This window comes from Ascidiella aspersa, chromosome 7 (assembly GCF_963924565.1).
Source record: "Ascidiella aspersa chromosome 7, kaAscAspe10.2, whole genome shotgun sequence".
NCBI lineage: Eukaryota > Metazoa > Chordata > Ascidiacea > Phlebobranchia > Ascidiidae > Ascidiella > Ascidiella aspersa.
Window position 1 is genome coordinate 4,712,871 of NC_139453.1, and position 24,292 is coordinate 4,737,162.

A 24,292-nucleotide genomic window follows, 5' to 3' on the forward strand; every position below is an offset into this window, starting at 1 on the left:
AATTTCCCGATGACGGTCACACTTCCGGGACTTTCCCGCTCCTCGCAAACCCTAAAGATCCGCTTGTTGCCAGGACAACCGCACGCCATACGAGTGACGTCATTCGGTGACGGGTACGAGGAAATCCACTTCGAGGAAGGTAAGGGAATATTTTTATTTTCACCAAACTCAATTAAATGTGAAGCGATCTGGTTGTATCTTTTTGAACAGGTTACAGCCACATTTTATCACCGATCTATCCCATTTTTGTGAAGAAAAATAGTAATTTCAGTGTTATATTTTTGGACGATTTTTTTGTTACAGTATTATGTACATATGTGTATATCTGTGATCCTATGGTTTGAGGTTTTAGTTGGTTTTAAAAGCTTATATGTGGTCACCATTTTATATGCTAAAATGTTTCGTATAGGGATGTTATTTTGTTGATTCAGGTTGGTGCAGAAGGCAACGGTCTTTTCCGACTTCCTCTTAAACCACAGATTTCTCAAGCCTTTCCCTGTCCATGAACGGCTGGCCAATTTCTGTTATCTCCCAAATGTCCAATGTCCATTGTTTTATTAGCATATGTGGATCACTGAGTAGAATTGGAAACACAATCGGCTAAAAGCGATTTTCCTATATCACCTTACAAAATCCTGCGTTTGGACATGTTGTACATTTTTATACATGTACTAAACTTTTTGCTTTGAAACCTAATAGTAATACATAGTAATGGTACCAGACTTGGACAACTAGATTTATTTTAGCTTTTCAAAATTAGATTAGAATTAAAATTAGAGCATTATAGTTTTTCCAAATTAGATTAGAATTAAAAGTAGACCGTTTTGAGTTTTCTCAAATTAGATTAGAATTGGAATTACCAAATTCCTAAATAAAATTTCATCTAGAATTTGAACTAGAATCACATTTAATTATTTACAATCAATTTTATTTAATCGCAATTTATTCTTATAAGAACGCGAATGGTAAAAATGTGTGTGCTAATTTTTATGCTTATCAGACAGTAAAAATTACATACAAGTCGTTCAAACCAAAGAATCTAAATTGAAGTTCTGTGTTTTAACTGAGTGACTAAAAATGCCGTTGGACAAAGTAGCAGTTTTGGAAAAATACGAATTAGATTAGAACTAGAATTGGAGCACACAGGCAATTCATAAATTAGATTAGATTAGAATTAGCCGCATTTTGCTCTAATTCAATGAATTAGAAAACTAGAATTATCTAGTTGTCCAAGTCTGAATGATACCAAGGCCCGTACAGAAGTAGGCAGCATTTTAAACGTTTCTTTATTCCTTTTTTAACATAGACTTATTGTGATCCATGTTGAAAATGAATAATGAAATAATTAAAACGTTTACAAAATGTTTCCCAGTTCAATTTTGCTTCGATAATCATCCTACGTCTTGCTGCAACCTTCAGTCACCTTAGGATTTATTTAAAACGTTGACAAAATCGTGTCTACCTCAGTATGTGCTTTGTTATTCTTACCACGTCAAACTTGGTGTTGTTTAGATGACGTGCCACAAGACTTAAGCTTGGAAAACGGATCTGAAATCTCGCTGGGAGTTCAAGTTGTCGACATTTCTGGGAATGTTACAACGCAATCGAAGCTGATCGCTCAGTGCAAGGTACGAACTGCCTAATCACTTTCACACATCTAAAATATATCTAGTTGGGGCATGTTTTCTTTTCGGCAAAATAAAACATAATCTTAACCGAAAAATAATCTCACAAAAATAAGTCGCTAAACAAAAATTTTTTTGAGCAATAAAATCGTCAATCAAAAACTTAGCATTAGGCTGATTACGAAATCATGATCCCCAAATTATTGATTTTATTTATATTTTTTTATGTGTTAATCGTGTATACAAACTTGCCATGCTTAAGCGATAAATAAGGGAATAATCAAGCAAAAGTCATCCAAGAAATAAAGTGTTTATATAATAATCAACAGTACTAGAGAAACTATGTGATCTTAACTAATACATTTTTTTAAATTCATCCTTTTTGGATGTGTTTTTGGAGGCCACTACTTACAAAACAGCAAATCATAACCGTCTTTTGTTTATATCATGCAAAAAAATAGCTTATTATCATTACTATGCCTTGTAGCAACAGCTAATGTCTTGTGTTCATCTTTTTCAGTTCACGGGCAGCAAGGACCTTCCCACCTTCACTTGCAATTGCTCGCAAAACGGAAGCGGCAAGTTGGCCGGGAAGCTGAGAGTGAAGAAACTAAACAAAGTGCACAACATCAAGGGGAGGGTCGACATACAGGGGCAGAAGCACGTGAGTGGCACAATGCGGCTCTTGTAACGTAATAGTAGGGGTACGGTGACGTCATAATTTGGATACCGAAAATGGTTGAATAGTTATGTGGGATAACGTAATTATGTGAAAGTTGTAATGATTAATGATTGGAGCTAAATGTAAATGATAGCAATAACGTCATTTTGTGGTAAAACTTAATTGTGGAGTGTGTAGAAAGACAAAAATCTTCATTCGTTTCTATCGAGGTATATCCTTCTTTTGAATAGGGGAATGCTACCTAAAGTCGCATATTTAAATTTTGGGCGAAAAACTTGGTTGAAGCTGTATTTGTTTTATTCCATAAAAAAACTGAAAACCAATGGCACTGTTGACAAATGGCATTTTTAGGTTGCTGAGCTTTCACACAACCGTGCTTCTTAAAAACATGGTTGTGTGGAAAATCGTCAACTTTAAAATTACAATTTGTCAACAGTACCATTGGTTTTCAGTTATAAAGCAATATGTTGAAAGAATATACTTATAAATGTACCAGAAGGCAAAAAAAATACTCTTAACGGAGGACCATATTTTTTTTTAATCAATTAACATTATTATTTTTTCCAGATCAAACCTACTGAGTGTCAGTTGACAGTGAAACCTTCGACTAAGATCCGATCGATCCAGGTTTTCCACCAGGACCCAAACATGTCGGAAGAAGACGAACCATCAAGACTCAAACAAGGTTCGGGTGATATTTACGTTGATTTAACAATAAAACTCCCAAGTTTATAAACCCGCGTAAAACCAAATTCAGACATTTTTTACACTAGGTTTTGTGTACATTACTTCACTTATAGGAACTGACGATGCCATTGTAGGCGAAATACATATTTCTTTAAAAATGTCTGATCCTGTGTTTTTGGGGCGTTTTTAAACTTTGAGGAACAGTAACCGACAAATATAAACCTGCTGCCAATGGATTGGATTCCATAAAGATACGCCCTTTTATATGTTGATTAAAGTGTGTTTTTACAACAGAATCTTGGCCTCCAACAGAACGCATAATGTCGACAATAAAAGTTCTAAAATTATAAAAAAATTCATTAGAATTAAGATAAACTGATGACGCCATTTAATTGGCGAAATGCGTATTTTATAATATAAGTTTTAAGACTGTACTGGCTGATTTAAGTTCGAAACGGTGCGTTTCTCAAGTTATTTTGTTGAATCTCTATGTGTAGCGATTTTTAAGTTTCGTTTGATTAAAATGACATTTTCCATACATTTTTTGGCAAATTACTTCGACAGACCTCAACCAATTTGCGAATTTGTATTTCTTAGTTAATCCACTTCACGTGATACTTTGGGTTTTTTTTTTCTAAATTGAATGAGGTCATCTATACGGGTAATGACGTCATAATTTTCTTGTCCTGTTCAATAAACAAAAAAACAAAAAAGAATCTGTTTGGGATACCGCTGCGCAATTTTTTTCAAAACCAACCTTGATAACGTTACGCCTAGTGCCTGGCGTCGTGGATAATGACGTCACGACATTTGCTTGCAGGTCAGGACGTGTATTGGGAGGCGGGTGAGACGATGTCGAACTTGTCGTTTCGGCTTCTCGATGAAGCGAGTCGAGTTGTGGAGATGAACGAAAGGCTGGCGGCCAATGTTAAGGTCGGTATTGTTTGGCCCTGTAGCAAATTAGGAAGAATAAGTATCGAGCTTTTAAAAACCCGGTGAAAGATGCACACACGCACACACACACACGTGTATAACAACTGTCATCTTTTAAACTTTGTTGTTTGATTTGCGAATGACTTGACGCATAACTTTAGAACCTCTTTATGGGGTTGTTTTGTGATGGTAACGCTCTCCTATCTGAACCTGTGTAGATCAGTTGGTAGGGCGACGGTCCCGGTATGACCAAGGGCGTGAGTTCGAACCTCGCTACAGACTTGTTGTTTTTCTAGCCTGCCTTGCATGAATATTCTTAATTCATCGACTGATCCGTTTAGTCTGTTAAAGACTTACAGTGAACTTCTAAAGATTGTGATCAAACTTATACATTATTCTATTAAATTTAGGCACATTTCAAAACCGGACTTCAGAAAGGTTGTAACTGAAGGGGGCAAAAGTTATAGTTATTTATACTTAGGTACACTACGCACTGGTCTGTAAGGTAACTGGAAAAGAAATGCAAGAGTCAAAAAGGTCTAGTAATCGTCATAAACGTTTCGATACGCACTTGTATCAACATTAGTTAATGTGACTGAAACACATCCAATCTTCACTTATGAAAGGTGGAACGCAATTCTATTTGGCTTCAGGATTTATTATTATACATTTTCGATAAAATTTAAGCATATTCTAAAATCTGACTTCTTCAAACTTCTAAACATTATGACAAAAGTTATAAATTATTTTGTTAATTTAATTAAATTATAAAGACTTGTAAAACGTTGTAATTATTTATTTTTTTTATTCCGGTTACTAAAGGTATAAAAAATATTTTCATTACTAGTGCAAAAACTTGTGAGTTCGAACCTCTGCAGGCTAGGTGTTTTTCTAGCCTGCAATGGCTTTAAAACAAGTTATAGGTTATTTGTATTTACAACACTATGCACAGATCTGTATTGTAGCTTAATAATGAATGTCAAAGCCAACAAGTCAGTTAATGTGACTTGAATATATTTAAACCTCACTTCTAAAAGGTGGAACGCAATTTCTTTTTAGCTTTTGGATTCAATATTATACATTATTCTATTAAATTTGCGCACATTACAAAATCTGACTTGGTCAAAGTTTTAAAAACTATGACAAAAAAGTACTTAATTTAAGGCACGTTATGAAACGTTGTAACGGAATTTTTTTTATTCCGGTTACTAAAATATTTTTATTATTAGTGCAAACAATTCAGACGAAGTTAAATTTTAATAAGAAAACCAAGATTTGTACAAAATGTATAAGAAAAAGAAAAACAGACACCTTTTGTTTTTAATAAGATTTTGTGCAACTTGTTTAAAAAAATCCTCATTCCTTTTGTCGCATTGATTTGCGCATAACTAAACCCTTCCCAAGAACTTGTTTATTTGTTTTTGCTGTCCGTTTAAATTCACTTCGGTCACCGTCTTAACATGGTTAGATTTATTAAGATCTGTTCTGTGCAATGTTTCTCCGAAATTTAGTAAAGTTAAGGAAGCAATATCCTTTTGAGAACCCCTTTTCCGACGCAGTTACGCTGGTTACCTACGTTTAAATTAGCATACCATTGCTAAAATTACCTCTACGGTTTTTTTTAGGCAAATGTGATGTAATAAAAATACAAAAAAACTATATTTTTTCTAAGATTTCGTGCAATTTAATCGCAAATCTTGCATTCCTTTGCGACCAAAGTTAAATTTTAACAAGAAAAGCAAGATTCGTACAAAAATATAAAGTTGTTTATAAAAAAAACACAATTTTTAGCAATTTTCCTGACTTCAAGTCAAATTAAAAAAAAAATAAAAAAATTAAGATTTTCTTGTTTTTTATTAGATTTCGTGCAATTTGTTTAAAAAATAATCACGATTTCTGCATTTACGTTTTCAGGTGAACTGGATCGGGGAAGTGATGACGTCAGAGATCGCCAACTCGTTGCTACCTGACGTCACAGTGCCTACCAACGTGTCGGACACAAAGTTCTGTCAAGTTGCTTACATGGGGGAGAGGACCGTGGAATTTGCCTTCAAACTTAAGTAAGCTTAACTCTAAGGATATTTAAGCCCATACAAAAGTGGGTAGCATTTTGAATGTTTCGAATAAATCTTTAATATGTTGAAAATGAATAAAGATTTCTTTAAAACGTTTATAAAATTTTACCTACTTCTGTATAGGCGTTGATGTTCGTGCTACGTTTAACTACGACCTCTAAACCAAACATTACTATGCAATATGCATGTACCCAGAGGTCCGGCTTCCAAGCCCTGATTTCAATCACTAAAAACAAAACGCTTTTTAGCACCAAACAAAAAATAATCAGTCCTCCATTTCCTGAATCACCCCTTTTTTACCCGTTTTTAATTTTTGCAGGCCGGTCGCAGGGGAGCCTTCTGGTCTGAAGATAATTGTTCACGAGACGAGGGACGTTCGTCTGGGGATGGTACGTCGGGAACCGGTGTCGGTAACCCTCCTCGACAACTTCGGGAACCAACTCCACATCCGACCCGCCCAGGTCGACAAGGTCAAGGTCACCGCTGATGGTCTGGACGAAAGCCTGATCACAAAGACACTGGAGGTACGAATTTCTACAGAACATTGTAATTTATTTGGTGTTGTGTTTAAGCATTGCAAGTAGGTATGTCCGATAATATCGGATCGGAGCTGATACCCGATGCCTAGTGGTAGTATCGGTACTCGTCCGATAATATCGGACCGTAGCTGATACCCCGATACCAAGTTGTAGTATCGGTACTCGTCCGGTAATATCGGACCGTAGCTGATACCCCGATGCCAAGTGGTAGTATCGGTACTCGTCCGATAATATCGGACCGTAGCTGATACTCGATACCAAGCGGTAGTATCGGTACTCGTCCGATAATTTTGGAATGGTGCCGATACCCAATGCCAAGTGGTAGTATCGGCCTCGTCCGATAATGGGCTAGTATTACTGCCGATCCTATACCAAACGAATATGGAAATTTTTAGCCATGATTACTCCTAGAAGCGATTTTTACCTTAAAATTTATAAAGTATAGGTGAACAAGGTAAGGTAAAAACTTCTTCGTAAAGCAATTTTGGCGTTAGAAAAAGTAAAAAAAATACATTTGAACTTTTCAGTTTTATTCATATTTTGCATGTTTAAACATATTGGATCAAATCACGATACTTAAATCTAAAGAGTAACAAAAAAGAGTGTTTAGCGCCGTTTATAAATTGAGCAAAATACAACACATTGCCTTAAATCTTTAATAAATCAATCGGAGACTTGTAAACCTCGTGTCACCTTCGATGTAAAATGAATTCCTTAGAATTTTCCGAAATATAAATGTCTCATAAAATTGTTCAAAACCATGTTTGTGTTTATTAGTTTACGAAAACTATTTTTAAAAAGATTGTTAACTTTATTTGACGGCTAAAGGTCCTTTCTAGTTTCTGCTTGCCTTATTTAAATCAAAACAATAATATTCCTTTTATTGTTATTGCTTTGTTACGTCACGCTTGTGTTTTGTAACGTAACAGAACGACAAGTTGATCATCACCGACATCCAGTTCAACCAGGGTCCACTAGGTGGCCGCGAGCTGCAGGCAACCTATGGTGACGTCATAAAGGAATACGCCGTCCTTCAACTGACCGCTGGCACTCCGGTCACTCTCAAGGTCAACGGGTGGCCGGACATCGAAAAGGTCGAGAATTGTTCGCTTTTTTAAATATTGTTTTTTTTTAACAGTTTAAATCACTTTTTATTAAAATAGATTTCCTAGTATATTTTTTTTGTTTTCAGACTTTAAGTGAATTTTAAGGCCATTGCCATAATAAATTAGCAAAACTATATTTTTAATAGTACTAATATTACAACATGAATAATGTTGATTACTGAGGAAATTGTAGAGATTTGCAGGATTTAATTCAAAAAGTTAGATTAATTTTTAGCCCTTTTGGCGTAACAACGGAGTTATTGATTCCGGTTAAAGCCAAACAAACTAACCTAAAGTATTATAGGATCTGATTTTACGAAGTCTACTAACTGTAAAAACAGAAGTAAAGAAAATAAACAACGTCTCTTACTTTGAAATAATTACAACAAATCGTTCAAGTATGTAGTCTTTTATTTATATATTCTTATTCATATATCCAATTTACGCACAACTCTTAACTTCTTGATGTTAGTTAAAGGCATATTTGTAACCCTAAAGGCTACTTTTAACCTATGACAGAGTTACACTAACTTTATCAACTCGTACAGCCGGTTTCCGTACTCAGCGCAACTCGACTCCGAGACCAACTCGGCATCCAGCTACTCGACGGGTGGGGAAACCCCTCTCCTGAATCCGGCTGCAAGGTACTGTTGGGGAAAGACCCTAGTCTGCGACTCACCCCTGCACCTGGGATGCTGAAAACCGACAAAAACGGAAAAGCCACTTTCCAGAAGTTTTCCATAACCGGGAAATGGTGAGTTAGAAGTATGGCTAGTTTCAACCTTATCTTAATGCTCTTGAAATATACTGTTGCTGCCAGGTATACTAGTACAGTGATTCTGAAACTGGTGAATGGTTCACCCCGAGGTTAACAATTTTTTCGCAGGGGTGAACCAATCAAAAGGGGTGAATAAGGGTGAACCGTCAAAAATGTATGATAGCTCCGCAGTAAATCGACTACTGAACTGTTTTTTTTTTGCTTATTGTAATAGTAAAGTTGGTTTGCACTGATTGTTAAAGTACAAACATTTGGTGACTGTGTTTTGTGATTTTGTAGCTTTATATTTCTGGACTCGTGAAATTGTAGATTTGCAATGGTAAAACTAGCTTGAGTTGATTTTACCAAAAATCGAAACGACATTAGTCATTTGCGCTGTTATATATAGACGAAATCGTTTTATCATATCATGAGACAAGGGTGAATGAAATCTGGAGATAGATGCTAGGGATGAAAAAAAACTAAAAAAACAGTTTAAATAGCACTGTTCTAGTATACAAAGGAGACATTTTTACCTGACGTTAGAACTGTCTATACGGGATGCCTTCCTCAGGGAATGTAAACAAAAAATGCATTAAGAAACACAAGGCAAACGCGATAAGGACGTTGAAGCTTGTTTACCGATATTATCGGCCGATATTTTGCATCTACCGATATATCGGTATCAGTAAATTTTGGTCGATATTTACCTTCGAAAAATCGATTTTAAAATAGACAAAATTGCAACGTTAAAAAAGCCATATTTCCAATTTATTAAGCCAGAACTTGCTCCAGTGTTAATAAGTATAGTTATCTCTATAGTTGTTAACCTACAGTGTTTTTGAAAAGGTTAAGTCACAGCTGAAATTCTTGTATTAACTTGGTACCAGATCGACAAAGATTCCACCGTAGTATCGGACGAATATCTATAGCACCTCTTGGTATCGGCTCCGATCCGATATTATCGGACATCCCTAGTTAACCACAATCATTTCTGGGCCCAAACTATAATCAATAGTGGTTTTCCACAGCGGCGACTACACATTACAGCCTCGTGTGGTTTACAACCGACACACGCTTGAAGGACCAAAGCTAATGCTCACAGTTCTCCCAAACACCGAAACACCAGTCAGTGTGAAGCTGGAAACACCGCAAGAAACAACCGTGGAAGCTGGAACTCAATGGCCGGGTAAGTGCCTCAGGTATAGACGTCAAAAAGAGTCCGATTTTATCAGATTTATGAAAGTTATATACCGGATGAGTGCGTCATGTTTGGGCAGTGTTGCAATAACTTAAGTTTATGTATGAATTCATTTCAGTGCTGGCACGGTGACTTAATTCCTAAGTCCGGTCAGTTGTCTAAAGCGGTGATTCCCAAACTGTGTGCCTCGATAGATTGTCAAGTGTGCCGCGAAACTTTTTGTAAATTCGGAAAATACTGTGTACTAGTATTACAAATAGGCATACACGCAAACATTTTACACTTAAATATGCACTACCCATTACAAATTAGTAATACTGAGACACTTACATTTAGTTGGTCGTGTGTTAAGGGCGATTGTAAAATGACTCTATTGTTGTTCTGTTAAAAGTGTGCCACGAGCCAAAAAAGTTTGGGAACCACTGGTCTAAAGACTCAAGTCACCGGAATCTTGGTTTTACTTGACAAGTTTTTTTTGACAAATGATCTGACTTGAACTTTAGTTAATGTATGAATGGGTTTAAGTGCGCTTAAGTCATTGTTTTGAAATCTTTCGCTTGACTTAAGTCTTTTGGACAAACAACTTGGCCTGGACTAAACTCATTGTGTCAAATACCTTTAGTTGAATTTCAGTGTTTTATTAAATAAGATATTTATAAAATTGTGTTATTTATCTGAATTTATTCACATAAAACAATTAGCTTGCAATTTGTTACGTTTCACGAGTGATGTAAATGACGTTTTTTTAATATTGTTGTTCATTAAGTGGATAGCAATTGGTGCTTCGGCTTGGTAGAAATATAATTACATGTCCAACGTTGTTCATAGATCATCAACAAGATCTGTTAATGCTGACACATTAAATTACAGTACTCTACTTCAATCTGCCTGTTGTATTTCCTGTTTTTTTCCTAATATACAATTAGGCCAGAAAAGTTGAAAATTAAAAAAGCGGCTCCACTTTATCAAGCATATAATACGAACGGTTTTGTAAAAAAAAACTTTTTTGCAGCTTTCGAGGTCAACATTATGTCGGAAGAGGGCGCTAATGTGACGGGGAATCCCCACGTCGCCATGGTGATATGGAAGGGAAAGCAGACCAAGGACAAGTCGATCCCGAGCAGGGTAGACCTTGTGTAAAATATATGTTTTATTAATATAAATGGGTACTGTTTCAAAATTAATACCGCTTGTTTTAAGTTGCTGCTTTAGGCTTCAAACGTCTAAATTAATTCACGTTTTGAAAAGTCTTGAAACACCCAAAGTTTTTTTTAAAGTCTTTCTTTGAATTTAGTTTATGCCCATTGCCTAGATTAAATAGTGTTTAGAATGTGCACTTAAAAAAATCGTTTTAGTTGTGTTGAACATGACATTTATACTGTTATGTTGTTAAAATTATATTAACAAAAACGTAGAGCCGTCTAGTTATAAGTCTTTAATAAACTATAAATTTTCTTTTAAAATATTTTAAATGTCTTTGAAATTTTCATAAAAATCTGTGGCAACCATGTGGTAAGTTCATTTTTTTGGTTTAGGTTTGTATTAACTAAAGTGTTTAAGAATCAACTTTCTAAAACACTGCTCAGCTCTCTAAATATTTTTTGCGATACACAGACCACAGTGCTATGAATGCTTTCCACCTATTTTACATGGAAGTAAGCTCGACCAATGACCAATTATTTTGTAAACATAGGTTCGTGACTTACAATATTTAAAAAAAATATCTTAATATTGACATACACGACCTTTATTTGTGGAAATGTAATACAAAAACCTATTTTAATTGCTTCTAATATTTTTTGGTTCTTAAGAAGAATAGGTATTAGGTCCTTCAAAGTTGGTTTTAGGTAGCAATTTTGTAAACTTTTTGAGCATAATAATGACGTCATTTGTTATCGGATCGCGATACTTTTGTCCAAAATATCGGGCACCGGGATCGGAATAAAATGTCAAGTATCGGGCGTCCCTGAATTCCAAGTAGTTACTGTAAGTTGAAATTATAAACCAGTCTTTCTCGACAGGCGGACTGGCATCGCGCCGTGGCCACACAGGGACGTCATACTTTTGATGACGTCAGAGCGCCTAATACGTCAGGGGAGTTCACGGCGGTGATTGGAACCACTTCGTCCGGAACGGCCAAGACCCTCCTGCTTTGTACCGACTCCTTCACTCTCAAAACTGTGCCTGGTAAACTACCGCTCTTCTGTCGTTACAATATTTGTTTTTTTAGTTAAATGTTTATTAAGATTTTCTTTTAGCTAAAGCAGTGTTTTTTCAATTTTTTAATGTCCACTAATGCGTTTTGGAAATAATAAGTTTGAATCTATTTAAGTTTTAAAGTTGAAAGAGATACTTAATTTTTTGGATTAAATATATTTTAGGCGTGTAATTTCTTGTTGTTGTAATGAGAACAAGCCAATAGATTTTAACCATTTTTGTCAAATCTTAATCAAGTTTTGGCCTGTCATCAATTTAAAATTTTTTGGCTTAAACTGTATTTAGATTTTTTAGCTGAAGCAGTGGTTATTTGTCCGCTTACCCGTGTTAAAATTATAAGTTTGAATTAATTAAAGTTCAAAGAGATGTTTCTTTTAGATATCTGTCGAAAATTTACGATTCAAAGCCAAATTCAGCAGTTTTTCTTAAGTTTTTAAAAGGCATCATATTTTTTATCACTGTCTTAAGTTTAAACTAACCGCACGAAAAGACTTTAGGGCAAATTTTTAGCAGTTAAACTCTGCTTTGCATTATTCACCAATCTTAGAACAATATAGTTTTTCGTTTCACTCGTATGAAAAAATCAGCCCGAGATGTATTTTATGTCAGATAACAAACTTTATAATTCGTTGTTTCAAGGCTTTTTGCGGCGGCCCAAATAATGAACGTAAGTATACCAGCAAAGCTTTAGCGACCTCATTATATTTTCTTTTTGTAGGCTTATTCTGGGCAAAACGCAATAAAGAAAATAGCTTTAAACAATTCAAAAATATTAATATTCAACATGTTAATTTGTTCAAATTTTTGAGAAATTTTGCCTTGAACCAAGCTTGACAAGTCTAAGCTTGAGAACATCCAAACCAAATCTCACCGCCACATAATTTCAGGTCACGACGCATAGGTTAAGAAACACTGTTTTAGGAGTTTTATAAACACTTTATGAAAATACCTTCAATGCCTTTGTCACCAAACCGCTGTTAATCAGTTAAAAGCCCCTCTCCCCTTCTTAGCTAACCCCCAATATAATAACCCCCCCCCCTACTGCAGGACCCCCTACCAGTTTGACCCCCACAACGGAACCGGGAACCCCAACCGTGTCCAACGCCAAAGTGGCTTTTAACAGAATTCTCGTACGAAGTCTCAAGCTGCAAGTTAAGGTAGGAATTCAGTAATTTTGGTTATAATTACAGTCGTGAATTTTGACTTAAATTGGGCAACTTGGTGTTACAGAATGTTGTGTAACTTAGTTGGTTGTTTATTTATTTATTAGAATCGTTTAAGGCTGTCGAAACGGATTCCCGATACCAAGTGGTAATATCGCTACTCGTCACTTTTGCCATCAATTTCGATGTCCTCTACCCCTTTAAGATTAATTTACATGTATTTTCGTGTATTTATTTGCGGATTTTTAACATACAAACGAAATGCATTTTGTTTTTTGACAAATATGAAGAATTTTTGAATGGCGCGATGCATATACTTACCAAATTTGGAATTTGACAAACTTTTTAAAAATTTAATTTTTTTAATTTTCTTTTAACCGTAGAGATCACGTAATTTGGTCTCTAACCGGACAGCTGCACTTTCGAGTATCTTTTAATGCAAATACAGGGCATTGTTTTTTAAGTAAATTTTTTTACATTGTTTTAAAAAATATTTTTTATATCGCCTCATACCTAAAAATAAACAAAATGAAAGCCAGTTACGTACAACCGCACCACCCGGCACACTTTTTGCTATTTAATTAAGCCAGGTTTGCCAAATTTAGATTTTTTTGCAAATTTTTTTAATTTCCGTTTTCAACCATAGAGATGAAATACTTTTTTTGGATACTTAAAAAAGTAAAAAAAGTAAAAAGCAATCGATAAGCTATTTCAAGTTTAGCTTGCTTTGTAGTTCACTGCTAATTTAAGCTTTATATTTTAGTAATTTAATAAACGTATTTACAAGACACTGTTGCGCAGAACACAAATTTACAAAAGTGTTTATTAAAACACAATAGTGGGAAGTTAAGAGCGAAAAATATTTCTGTTAAACAGTAAGAAAGTAACCCAAAATTATCTATTGAAAACTTAGTGGCTGCGGAGTCGGAGTCGGACTCGGGACTCGAGTAAGACCGCGCAAAACTACCCGAGTCCGACGCATGCGCAGTATCAAATTTTAAAACTGTTTAGGCGGCAAAATATAAGTTGTAAAAGTGTAATAGCAAATAGTGAAATATTTTTAAACCATGTAATGCGGGTGGATCAATTATGACACCAATATGAGTGGATTGCAGAAAATCCACCTTAATTTAGTTGCGTAAATGGGTAAAATACAAGCTGTAGAGTCGGAGCTGGACTCGGGACTCGACAAAATCTTGGCCGGAGTCGGACTCGGGTTATTTTTAACCTCCGCAGCCCTGCTTAGTACCAAGAATTTTAGAATGGAAGGATAATTCAAAACATCTGAAAACTTATGACCTGACCCAGGTATACAAAAACCTTTTATTTCAGACGTTTTTAAGGGTCGTGTATTACAGCTGTGTATTTTTTCAACCCGCACAACCCTTAATTAAACCAGTTTTACCTTTCCAGGACAAACTCGGCAACTCAGTTACGAGTGGAATGGACGGTACAGTGGTTGTGACCATTCAACCGTGCGATCAGAGCCTCTACTCTAGCGAAGTCCCAAAGTTCGAGGGAAAGTCAACTCGCCTCAACGTGGCGCTAAAGAGCGGCGAAGTTCACCTGCAGGTGATTTATTGTGTTTTGCATACGTTTTAATAAAAATAATATAGCCATAATGTTCAATACAATCGACATTTGGTTGTTTACGAACGTTTCGGCAATACCTAATGCAATCATAAGTGTAAAAGTTTAAGTAAACTTTCAACAACGAAATGTAGATTTTTTTATATTTTTATTGAAATCGTTGGGAAAAACCTTGTTTTGCGTTCCAAATGAAAAGTTTTAGCTGTTTTTTTTTTGCGAAAGTGTTTTTGAAATGACTTATAGAAGTGTGTTTTCAATCAATGTTTAGGGATGCGTTGTTGCCTGGTTGACATCATTTTTTTATGTTTTGTTGAAGCAATTATACGTTAACGTTGTCAATAAAAAAATTAACAAGTTTTTTTTCTAATGTTATAAAGTTGTACTTCAGTAATGAGTTGTAACAAACGTGTATTTTAACATTGCTGTTAAAAAAATTAAAGCTTTAAGGCTATAACCTAATACCCACAACTTTCAACCATAATGACTTATGTTGTATATTCTTCTATGGTAACATTTAAACAATTCTCCTGATTGTTTCATGTTTATTACTTTCTGAGAATAATCAAGAGAAAGTAAAAATTGAACTTATTGTATAAACTTATTTTGACATACCTTTTGAAGCTAAAGCTTTTTTGATACGCTTTTCCGTAAATTTTAATTGACGATTGTCGGTTTTTTTTTATAATTTGAACCTTTGTTTTTTGCAGAACTTATTCCTCCAGGAAAATTCTCCTGGCACCGACGGATCCCAGTATATATTGCATTGTGAGATCACTTCCCCAAACATACAGGTGGAACCTTACATGTTAAAGTTCCTGTTCTACAACGGTAAGTTTTTACAATATGCCTTACATCAGGTTAATGTTGCAACTTTATTGTAGTTTAGCATAAAAACAAAAACCTGTATTGAAAAACATTCCGTATTTAATGCGTGGCCGACAAATAGTATATTGCATTCATTTGGAGCATTTATATACCACCGTCTAATCTGTAATCAATTCTTGTTCCGGAGTTAAAAGGAAAATTTGTTTGCTTTTAAGTAAACGCTACATAATAATTTCACATAAAATATCGGCTAAAATTTACCGATACCAGTATATCGGTAAGATCGATATATCGGTCTCTGCTATCGGGAACTTTTCATGGTTGGTATTTTCATTCCCAGACGCCCGCAAACACGCCCAGATGAGCGCCCTGGCCCGCCAGAGGGACAGTTTGAGCCACGCTGTTAAGACCTACCAGGAGACATTCAACGCACACCAGAGCCTACTTAAGGAAGTGCGTCAGGGAAGGGACAACTGCCAGCAAAAACGAGACAAGGTGAGCGAAAAAATGTGACTCTTGAGTCTTACACCGAAGGCCTTCGTAAAGACTTTGGAATTCGGTCAGGATTGCAGTGCAAGCAAGGTCAAGGTAAAAACAACGAGCTTGTGGTGAGGTTCGAACGCACGACCTCGGTCATACCGTGACCGTCGCTCTACCAACCGAACTACACAGGCTTAGAGGGGAGCGAGTCGAGAAACGACCATGACACCGTTGCCTGCTGCATCTTGTTTGTAATAGTAGCTTGCTGTGAGGATCAAACTCACGACCTCGGTCAAACCGTCCCTCTAACAACAGAGCTAAGAAGGCTTAGAGTTTTTTTCAGCAAATGAAGAGTTCATATACACATTGTGAGTCGTACTGGCCAACGATAATGGCACCCACACATAGCACACAAGATGCCTACGGGAATGCTTAACGAAATTAGTCGAATATTTACTTATACAAGAATGCCACAAAGTCTTGGTAACTTCAAAACTCCAATGGTTTTGAAAAAAGATAATTCGAAATGTCCCAGTAAAACAATTTTGCATCGTTTTGTTGTTGTAATGGCCATGGCATTGGTGCTGCTTTGTCTTCGGGTTGATGTAAAACACGTGATCCGAATTTCGGTCTTTAAAAACCTGTATAATGTATATTTTTCGGGAAAGAAGTCTTTAAATGTCTTTTTAAATATTGGAGCTTAATGGTTAAAGGTCGTAGTTAGACGTAGTAAGAATACCAAAGCCCATAGAGAAATATAAACAGCTTTGCGAACTATTCGAATCAATCTTAAGATAATGGTTAAAAGTTGACGTAGGGCGTAGAATGAATTTCAAAGCCCATTTAGAAGTAGGTATCATTTTGAACGTTTGAAATAAATCTTAAGATAAAAGCTGAATGTTGTTGTTAGACGTAGAATGAATATCTACGCCTATACACTACTGAAGTAGAAAGCATATTGTTAACGTTTTGAATGTTCCTGTATTTATTTTCAACATCAATGCCTTTAAATTTATTTTCTAAAAAATATTTGCAACCCATTTAGCTTCTGGCGGATCTTTCCAAATCTGGCATCCCGGTTGCCAAGACAACGGACGCATCGGGAGTTGATCGCTTGGTGTCGTTGTACGCCACTGACCGCGACATGATCCTCCAACATCCGAGGAGGAAGTGTCTCCTCCGGGAGTACGAGGACACTGGAGGAGCCGTGCTTGGAAAGGTGAAAACATCGTCGTCATTCAGTAGAAATTTTACGACCCCGGCAGTCCTGGGATGTTGCCGAACTGTCCCAGGACCAGACTTGGACAACTAGATTTATTTTAGCTTTTTAAAATTAGATTAGAATTAAAATTAGAGCATTTCGGTTTTTCTAAATTAGATTAGAATTAGATTGTTTTGAGTTTTTTTCAAATTAGATTAGAATTAGAATCACCGAATTCCTAAAAAAACAAATTTTAACTAGAATTTGAACTAGAATCACATACAACCAATTTAATTTAATCGCAAAGTATTCTTATAAGAATGTGAATGGTTAATATGTGTGTGCTAATTTTTAAGGCTTTTTATGCTTTTTATACTGTAAAAATTACGTAAAACTTGTTCCAACTAAAGAGTTTTAATTGAAATTCTGTGTTTCAACTGAGTGACTAAAAATGCCGTTGGACCAAGTAGCAGTTTTGGGAAATCCGAATTAGATTAGAACTAGAATTAGAGCACACAGGCAATTCATAATTCGATTAGAATTAGCCGCATTTTGCTCTAATTCAATGAATTAGAAAACTAGAATTATCTAGTAGACCAAGTCTGCCCAGGACTACCGGGGTCGTTAGAGTCCCGATGCGGTCCAAACATTATCCTTTTGCAAAGTTGGTTAAAATAAAAGTAAACACGAGTCCGACTCCGGCTAAATGTGCGATTTCGTCGAGTCCCGAGTCCGGCTCCGACTATACAACTCCACAGCCTGTAGTTCACTCATTTACGTAACATAATTAAGGTGCATATTCCGCAATCCACTCATAGGGGTGTCTTATATCCACTCACAATAAATGGTTGTAAAATATTCCACCATATGCTATAAACCTTTACAATATACTATTGGTGGCCTTATTAGTTTCGAAATTCGTGCACTTCCGACTCGGGACTCTGGTAGTTTTGTGGTCTTGATCGACTCCGGAGTCCTCCAGCAAAACACACGTAATTATTTTTTTAAATTTAACCTAAAGCTGAATTTTCCAATTGACGTAGCACGATTAATTCTGAACCAAATGTGCTGAGATTTGGTTTGTGTGGTTTTTAAACGCAACCTAACAATTCGAGGGGGCCCCCACTGAATTTCGACAAAAAGTTTTTTTTTAACTACCTTAATATTCACGGATCTGTAATGTAGCTTGATAATGAATTGCAAAGCTGAAACTGCTTCAAACTTTATTTCCAGGTCGGTCAACTTGCCTTGATAGAAGATGACGACGTGGCACGAACCTTGTCGTGGCATATGGGGGGAGATCTCGATTGTCTCATCACAAAGACAAGCAAAAAGGTGGGGGTTGTTATATGTTTTTGTTTTTGAGCTTCTTGACAAGTGGTTCAGTCCTTCTATTTCCTTATCAGTTCAGCATACGATATTGCATTTTTTGTTACTTTGTGTGTCTATTGCATTGCTCGTCGGGTGGGAAAAAATAAACTTGAAGTTGTAAATGCAATAGTTAAGTTAAATTTTTTTTTTTTGAACTAAATAAAGCGATCTTAGGGATATAGTTTTCAGCTTGATTTGTAAGCAATTTAATACGTTCACTAGATTTTTATTCATACGACGCATTGTAATTCGGTAAATTTTGCGCACAGTGCGTTGTGTCTATTAAAATTTAAATTGTCGCAAAATAAAATAAAAAATTAAGTAAAAATATCAGAAAAGTTCCCATTCCGAATCCCCTAATATGCTTAACATTTTACATTAAGACTCTATTCCTCATTGATTTGTTTTGGCTCCATCAGTCGTTTGTCGTACTGACGTCACAAATGATGACGTAAGGTGCGTGTGAGTCGTGTGACGTCAGCAATGAAATTTCCTTTCGAGGAAAACCTTTTTCAATCTCTGGTTTGTAACCGATGTCGCTTATAACTTTTAAAAAAGCTTCAAATTTCCCGCGTTTTCAACATATTGTGACGTCATAGGCTCGCGAGATCCACCACGTGACAAACGGCAGCCAACAGTTGCTCCCCCTGGACAGCGTACCCCGGAAAAACACCCCCGACTGGAACAAGCCCCTCCCCCACCTTAGAGCCGGTATCAAGAGCAAGAACGTAAGGGGAAACCCCGTATACGCGAGGAAACTGCTTGAATTCACGAAAGACGAAGAGAGTTGTCGAATCGGTGAGTGCGAGGAAATTTCACTGTTAAATTGTAAAAAAAACTTTTATTTTGCGAAAAGCGAGACTGCGGCTACATTTATTTGTTCTAAATTAGGGAAATGCTGGTGTTACTCGGGCGAAATGTTGAGTTGTCGAATCGGTGAGTTCGGGTTGTTCCACTGGCTGTTTCACATTAGTTTAGCGCTTCCTAACCCACAGACAAGTAAAAAAATATCCAGACTTTTTTTTTTTTTTGATGATTTCGCTTGTATTGCCTGTGCATTCCTTACACTTCGTCTTAAATTAGGGAATCGGTTGATCCACTTAGGCCAGAAGTTTTTAAACTGGATTCCTTGGACTTGCTTAAAGGGATCCAAACTGCAACGTATTCTTAAAAAAAAAAGTTCAATTAAAAAAGCGCTTCGGCACCATCTTCTTAAATGTATTTAGACTTCATTTCAGTTTTAAATTTGTTGGCCCCGAAAACCACAGGTTTCCTAGTTCTACTTGTTTATGAAATCCATTTTTATGACGTCATCTTTAAACATTGTACGCCGACCCCGGTCCACGAGAACAAAAGCATTTTTAGGGGGTTCGTGTTGAAAAAGTTTAAGAAACACAATCATTTTTGCGAAATATATATATAGATTTGTGAATAACGTTTGACCTTGATTTCAATCCAGTTTGCTTTTTAATAGGCATATGTTCAACCTGTTAATTGTCTTCTTATCTTACAGTGTTCGGTGTACTACTTGGCGACACTCTCATAATGGACGACCTCGATACAGCTAGCGAGTACAGAAAGATGGTAAGTATTTTTCTAAAAACTTACCACCATTAAAATCGCGTTAAGCCTAGCGGTAAGTGAAAACTGCAAAAAAAGATTGTACTAATTTTCTTTGTCCCATGCATGTATTCTTGCTGATTAAGTTAATTTCCAATATTGTTTTAGGAAATAACCCGCGGGAACCGAAAGAAATACACCCGCGGGTCGTAGTTTATAACACAAAATCGGGAACAATCTAATATTGTTATAGACTTTACATGTATGTTTGTTGATTAACTTCATCACTCATATTATAAACCAGGGGTAACCAAACGTTTTTCATAAAGGGACGGTAACTATAAGGGCTGGCCATCACGGGACGGATAAAAAGTTTTGTGTTAACCTAATTTAATTATTGTTAAAATAAAACTTAAAAACATAATCACCAAAATTTATATAAAAAAAATTGACCTTTGAAATATCCGCTGACCGGAAGATTACACCGGTGGGTAATGTACCCATGTTCGAATCCCATCACCCATATTCTAACTCCATTTTTGTACTTCCAGGTTGTCAAGCAGACCAACTGCCCGACGATTTTGACACGGACCGGTGACCGTATAAGGAGTGTGGGAAAGTTTGGGGGGTCGCAGAACAAAGCCCCCTCTATGGAGCGTTTGGGGGGTGCAGTGTTCGGGGCACCTATACCCAGCAAGTACAACGAATGCTGCAAGCAGATAGGTGCGTATAAAGCAGTAAAGCAGTGGTTGATGTTGTTCAAACTTTCTAACAACTATGTACAATACACAAAGAGAAACAAAACTAATGTGATTAGTTTGACATGAATCTTAAAGCCAAAAAGAACGAGTAAACTGACATCATCTTGAAAAAGACATTTCTACCCACTTACACAAAGAGAAACAAAATTGGTAAATCGTAAGCCATTACCATCCGGAGTTCGTGAGTTCGAACCTCACTACATGCTAGTTGTTTTCTATAAAATTCCAGTAATGTGAAATCGCTGTAAATTCGCAGAACTTCTGAACGAGCTCAAATCGTCTCTGGAGGAGCTTGAATCTTCGCAGGAGGAGCTTGACATCGTGGAGGAGTCCACTGATCCGGAGGACCTCAAGAGGAAGGAAGATGAACTGAGGGAAGCCCAGGAGAGACTCCACGAGATCGAGAAGAAGATTGGTTAGTTGGAGATGATGCAGATTTTTTTAGTTTTGAAAACCCTTTTGGACACAAAATATCGCGCTTAAAACAGGACTGTGAAGCCGATTAAAAATAACCCGAGTCCCGAGTCCGTCCGCTCCTGTATTCCGTCAATTTACCGAACTATATAAGGGGGATAGTACATACACCAATCCCTTATTGTGGTGTCATCATCCATTCACAACGGTTGGAAAATATTCCACCATATTCTATCTTAACTATTTATAGTTGGCGGTCATATGAGTTTCAAAATTTGGTACTGCGCATGCGCACGTCGGACTCGGGATTCGGATAGTTTTACTAGTCTTATTCGAGTCCGGAGTCCGACACCGCAGCTCTGCTTTAGAATTACCATAAATTTTTTTGAAATATCTGGTACATACACCCTGGACATCTGTTCTTTAATTAAAAACTAGATTAATTTTTATTGACCTAAAGTATTTTATATTGCCCATCACTATTAAAAAAATTGCGCAATAGGGAAACCGAACTATGTCTGGAAAAAATCACAGTGTAAAATATGTTTTAAAGCTTCTAAACCAGGGGTGTCCAACTCAAACATGCCGACGTGCCAATTTTTTTCTTAAAACTTCTTTCCCTGTCAAAGTTTAGCAACTATTGTTTTTTAATATTAAAAGCGCTTTTATACAAAAAATAAAAACAGTACAGTGTTATAATATCAGAAGTAATTGTTTGTGGTCGTAATTGCTGGGATTGTTTTGTATTGTAAATAAACAATTGGCTGTATAATAAATTTAGCTTTTTTGACAATTGGCTGTATTTTTAAGGGGCTTGCGTGTCATTTTTTATTAGCCTCATGTTGGACACCTGTTCTAAACTATTATTAGTCTTACATTAAACAAAATCTCAAGCAATCTCCCGAAACATAACAAATTCATTTTATTTGCGATTTCCGTACTTACTATGATTTTGAAGGTCGTTAAGATATGACTCTAATAGTAAGTACGTAATATGTTTTTTAAAGTAAGACTTAATTCTCAGGTCTACAACAAGCATCTCGCCCTCTACTGCCACCTAGGCAGAACATGGAATCGGACAAACCAAGAAAACGATCAAAGAGGTGAAAGTTCAACTCCCCAAAACACGGGTCATTGCTCGTTCGGATAAAAATATCGTTCAAAACGATCGACCAACGCGTTGGAAAGGATCACCTTTCAACAAGGGTCGCCCAACTACGCCCCGCTGGTAAAATCCGGCAGCAACAGCATATTTCCCTAAACAAGGTTTCAATGCTTGATTAAATTTTGACGGTTGCAAAGCAATTTCAAACTCAACTTCAATTTCGTGTGCCATTCACTATAGTTCAAATGGCCGCCTTAAACAGACCTTATACGCCACTTTTTGTGTCAAAAAACTTGGCTCTATAAACCACTTTTAAAAAGACCCAATTTTCAAAGACGGAAATTGTATCGCATCGTGCTCAACTGCTCATACATAATAAAGCTTTAAGTAATGATGTCCGATCTTATTGGATCGAAGCCGATATTCGATACCAAGTGGTAGTATCGGTTCTCGTCCGATACCAGGGAGGTATCGGTGCCGATCCGATACCAAATTGATATGGGAATTCACGCCACGATTAAAGTACGTTTATCAAAAAATAGTAGGACAGCAACCTGAGGCAACTGTGATGCTTGAAACAAAAGCAAATTTATAACCTGAAAGAATAACTTATACTCGGAAATTTCTACTTTTACCTTCTATTAAAACCTTTTGTTTTGTCGTCCAACAAAAACATTTACTGCAGGGGTCATCAAAATACGGCCATAAGGGTCAATTAATTTGGTCCGCTGCCATATTTAGATCCGTGTTTACCAAAATAGCCCGCGGGATAGATCCAGCCCGCGACAGATTTCCTCAATGAAGATGAAGTACAGTTAAAATGTTTGCCGGATGCCATTTAAAACAAAATTTTATATGAAATTTTAAACTAGACGACAATTTATTAATGCTCACTACAGTTTTTATTGGATATAGTTAATTATATTTCCTTCGTTTAATGAAAATAATTAATAAAGTTGGTAAAGTTCGACGTAAATATTATATCTGACCCTCGATGGTCAGGCCTAACAGTCTTTTAATGAAAAACGTTTGGCGACCTCTGATCTACTACTTTCAGATTTGTCTTAAATTCAGTTACATCCAATTCACTGCCACTTTCTCGTTATTGGCGTAATTAACTCGTTTTGCTCAAATTAGTCAAATTACACCATTAAATAGGATAAACTAGTAAATGACATGGGATATTACGAATCATTTATTCTATTTCAAAAGTATTTTAATTATTACTGTCTTTGCCAACTTTCTTTCAAAATCTGATGCAAACGTGAAAAATCGCCATTAATTTTTCGTGTGCTTTCATCCCTAATGCTATCCTTTCGTTTACGTAAACACAGTCCATTCGAGGTCATGTCTTTTGCCGCGTGTTTTCGTAACACTGGATAATCTATTGTTTTCCGAGGTTTTACTCGATTCAGCTTTCAAAGCCTTGTTTTTAAGCTTTTTTTAGCTAAACTTCAAAGTTTAGTGAATTTTTGTGGTTGTTTCCCTTTAAAGCAATCCTATAGTGATTTGTTCACGTGTAGGTTAAGGTTGCAACTTTTTGTCTTGATTTAGAAAAATCGCTGAAGCATTAGGATTTATCGATGTCCGATAATATCGGTTTGGAATCGGTGCTGATCCGATAACAAAAGAAACTTACTTGTTGACCAAAATATATCGGAATAAATAAAACACTATCGCACATTCTTAGTTACGATCAATCGCGCAACCATAATAGGTTTAGTGAGTTTTTTTATCTTCACCGATTGTATGAAGTCGACTGCCAACTCGATGTTTTTCGCGTTTTTGTTACTTTCAACGCATTTTTATTCTCGTTTCGTCTTTTCACTGTTACCACTTCAGCCCTACTGAAGGAGCTTTCGTTTCTTTGGCTGTAAATTGCCTTTTAAACAATAAAAAACGCGAATTCCTTCACTCTAGTCTGCACACTGCCTGGCAGAAAAGATTCCTTTATTGTGATATTGCTTATTTGGGGATAAATGTTAGTAAATGTTTAAACA

General features: G+C 36.2%; 1 protein-coding gene across 1 annotated transcript in view; it reads left to right on the forward strand.

Annotated features, from left to right (window-relative positions):
• LOC146137355 (structural maintenance of chromosomes flexible hinge domain-containing protein 1-like) overlaps positions 1-24,175 on the forward strand; it is a 42,466-nt gene extending 18,291 nt beyond the window's left edge. Inside the window, exons 21-43 of the mRNA XM_083394867.1 lie at positions 1-139; positions 1,513-1,628; positions 2,146-2,289; positions 2,875-2,992; positions 3,815-3,927; positions 5,842-5,987; positions 6,322-6,526; positions 7,471-7,635; positions 8,196-8,401; positions 9,436-9,593; positions 10,618-10,730; positions 11,627-11,792; positions 12,870-12,979; positions 14,399-14,557; positions 15,283-15,403; positions 15,741-15,895; positions 16,926-17,099; positions 18,315-18,416; positions 19,052-19,250; positions 19,966-20,036; positions 20,564-20,735; positions 21,030-21,188; positions 22,212-24,175. Of these exons, the coding sequence (XP_083250993.1) occupies positions 1-139; positions 1,513-1,628; positions 2,146-2,289; positions 2,875-2,992; positions 3,815-3,927; positions 5,842-5,987; positions 6,322-6,526; positions 7,471-7,635; positions 8,196-8,401; positions 9,436-9,593; positions 10,618-10,730; positions 11,627-11,792; positions 12,870-12,979; positions 14,399-14,557; positions 15,283-15,403; positions 15,741-15,895; positions 16,926-17,099; positions 18,315-18,416; positions 19,052-19,250; positions 19,966-20,036; positions 20,564-20,735; positions 21,030-21,188; positions 22,212-22,294 (3,294 nt within the window). The 3' untranslated portion in view covers positions 22,295-24,175. The remainder of the gene's footprint in view (positions 140-1,512; positions 1,629-2,145; positions 2,290-2,874; positions 2,993-3,814; positions 3,928-5,841; positions 5,988-6,321; positions 6,527-7,470; positions 7,636-8,195; positions 8,402-9,435; positions 9,594-10,617; positions 10,731-11,626; positions 11,793-12,869; positions 12,980-14,398; positions 14,558-15,282; positions 15,404-15,740; positions 15,896-16,925; positions 17,100-18,314; positions 18,417-19,051; positions 19,251-19,965; positions 20,037-20,563; positions 20,736-21,029; positions 21,189-22,211) is intronic.
• The last annotated feature ends 117 nt before the right edge of the window (positions 24,176-24,292 follow it).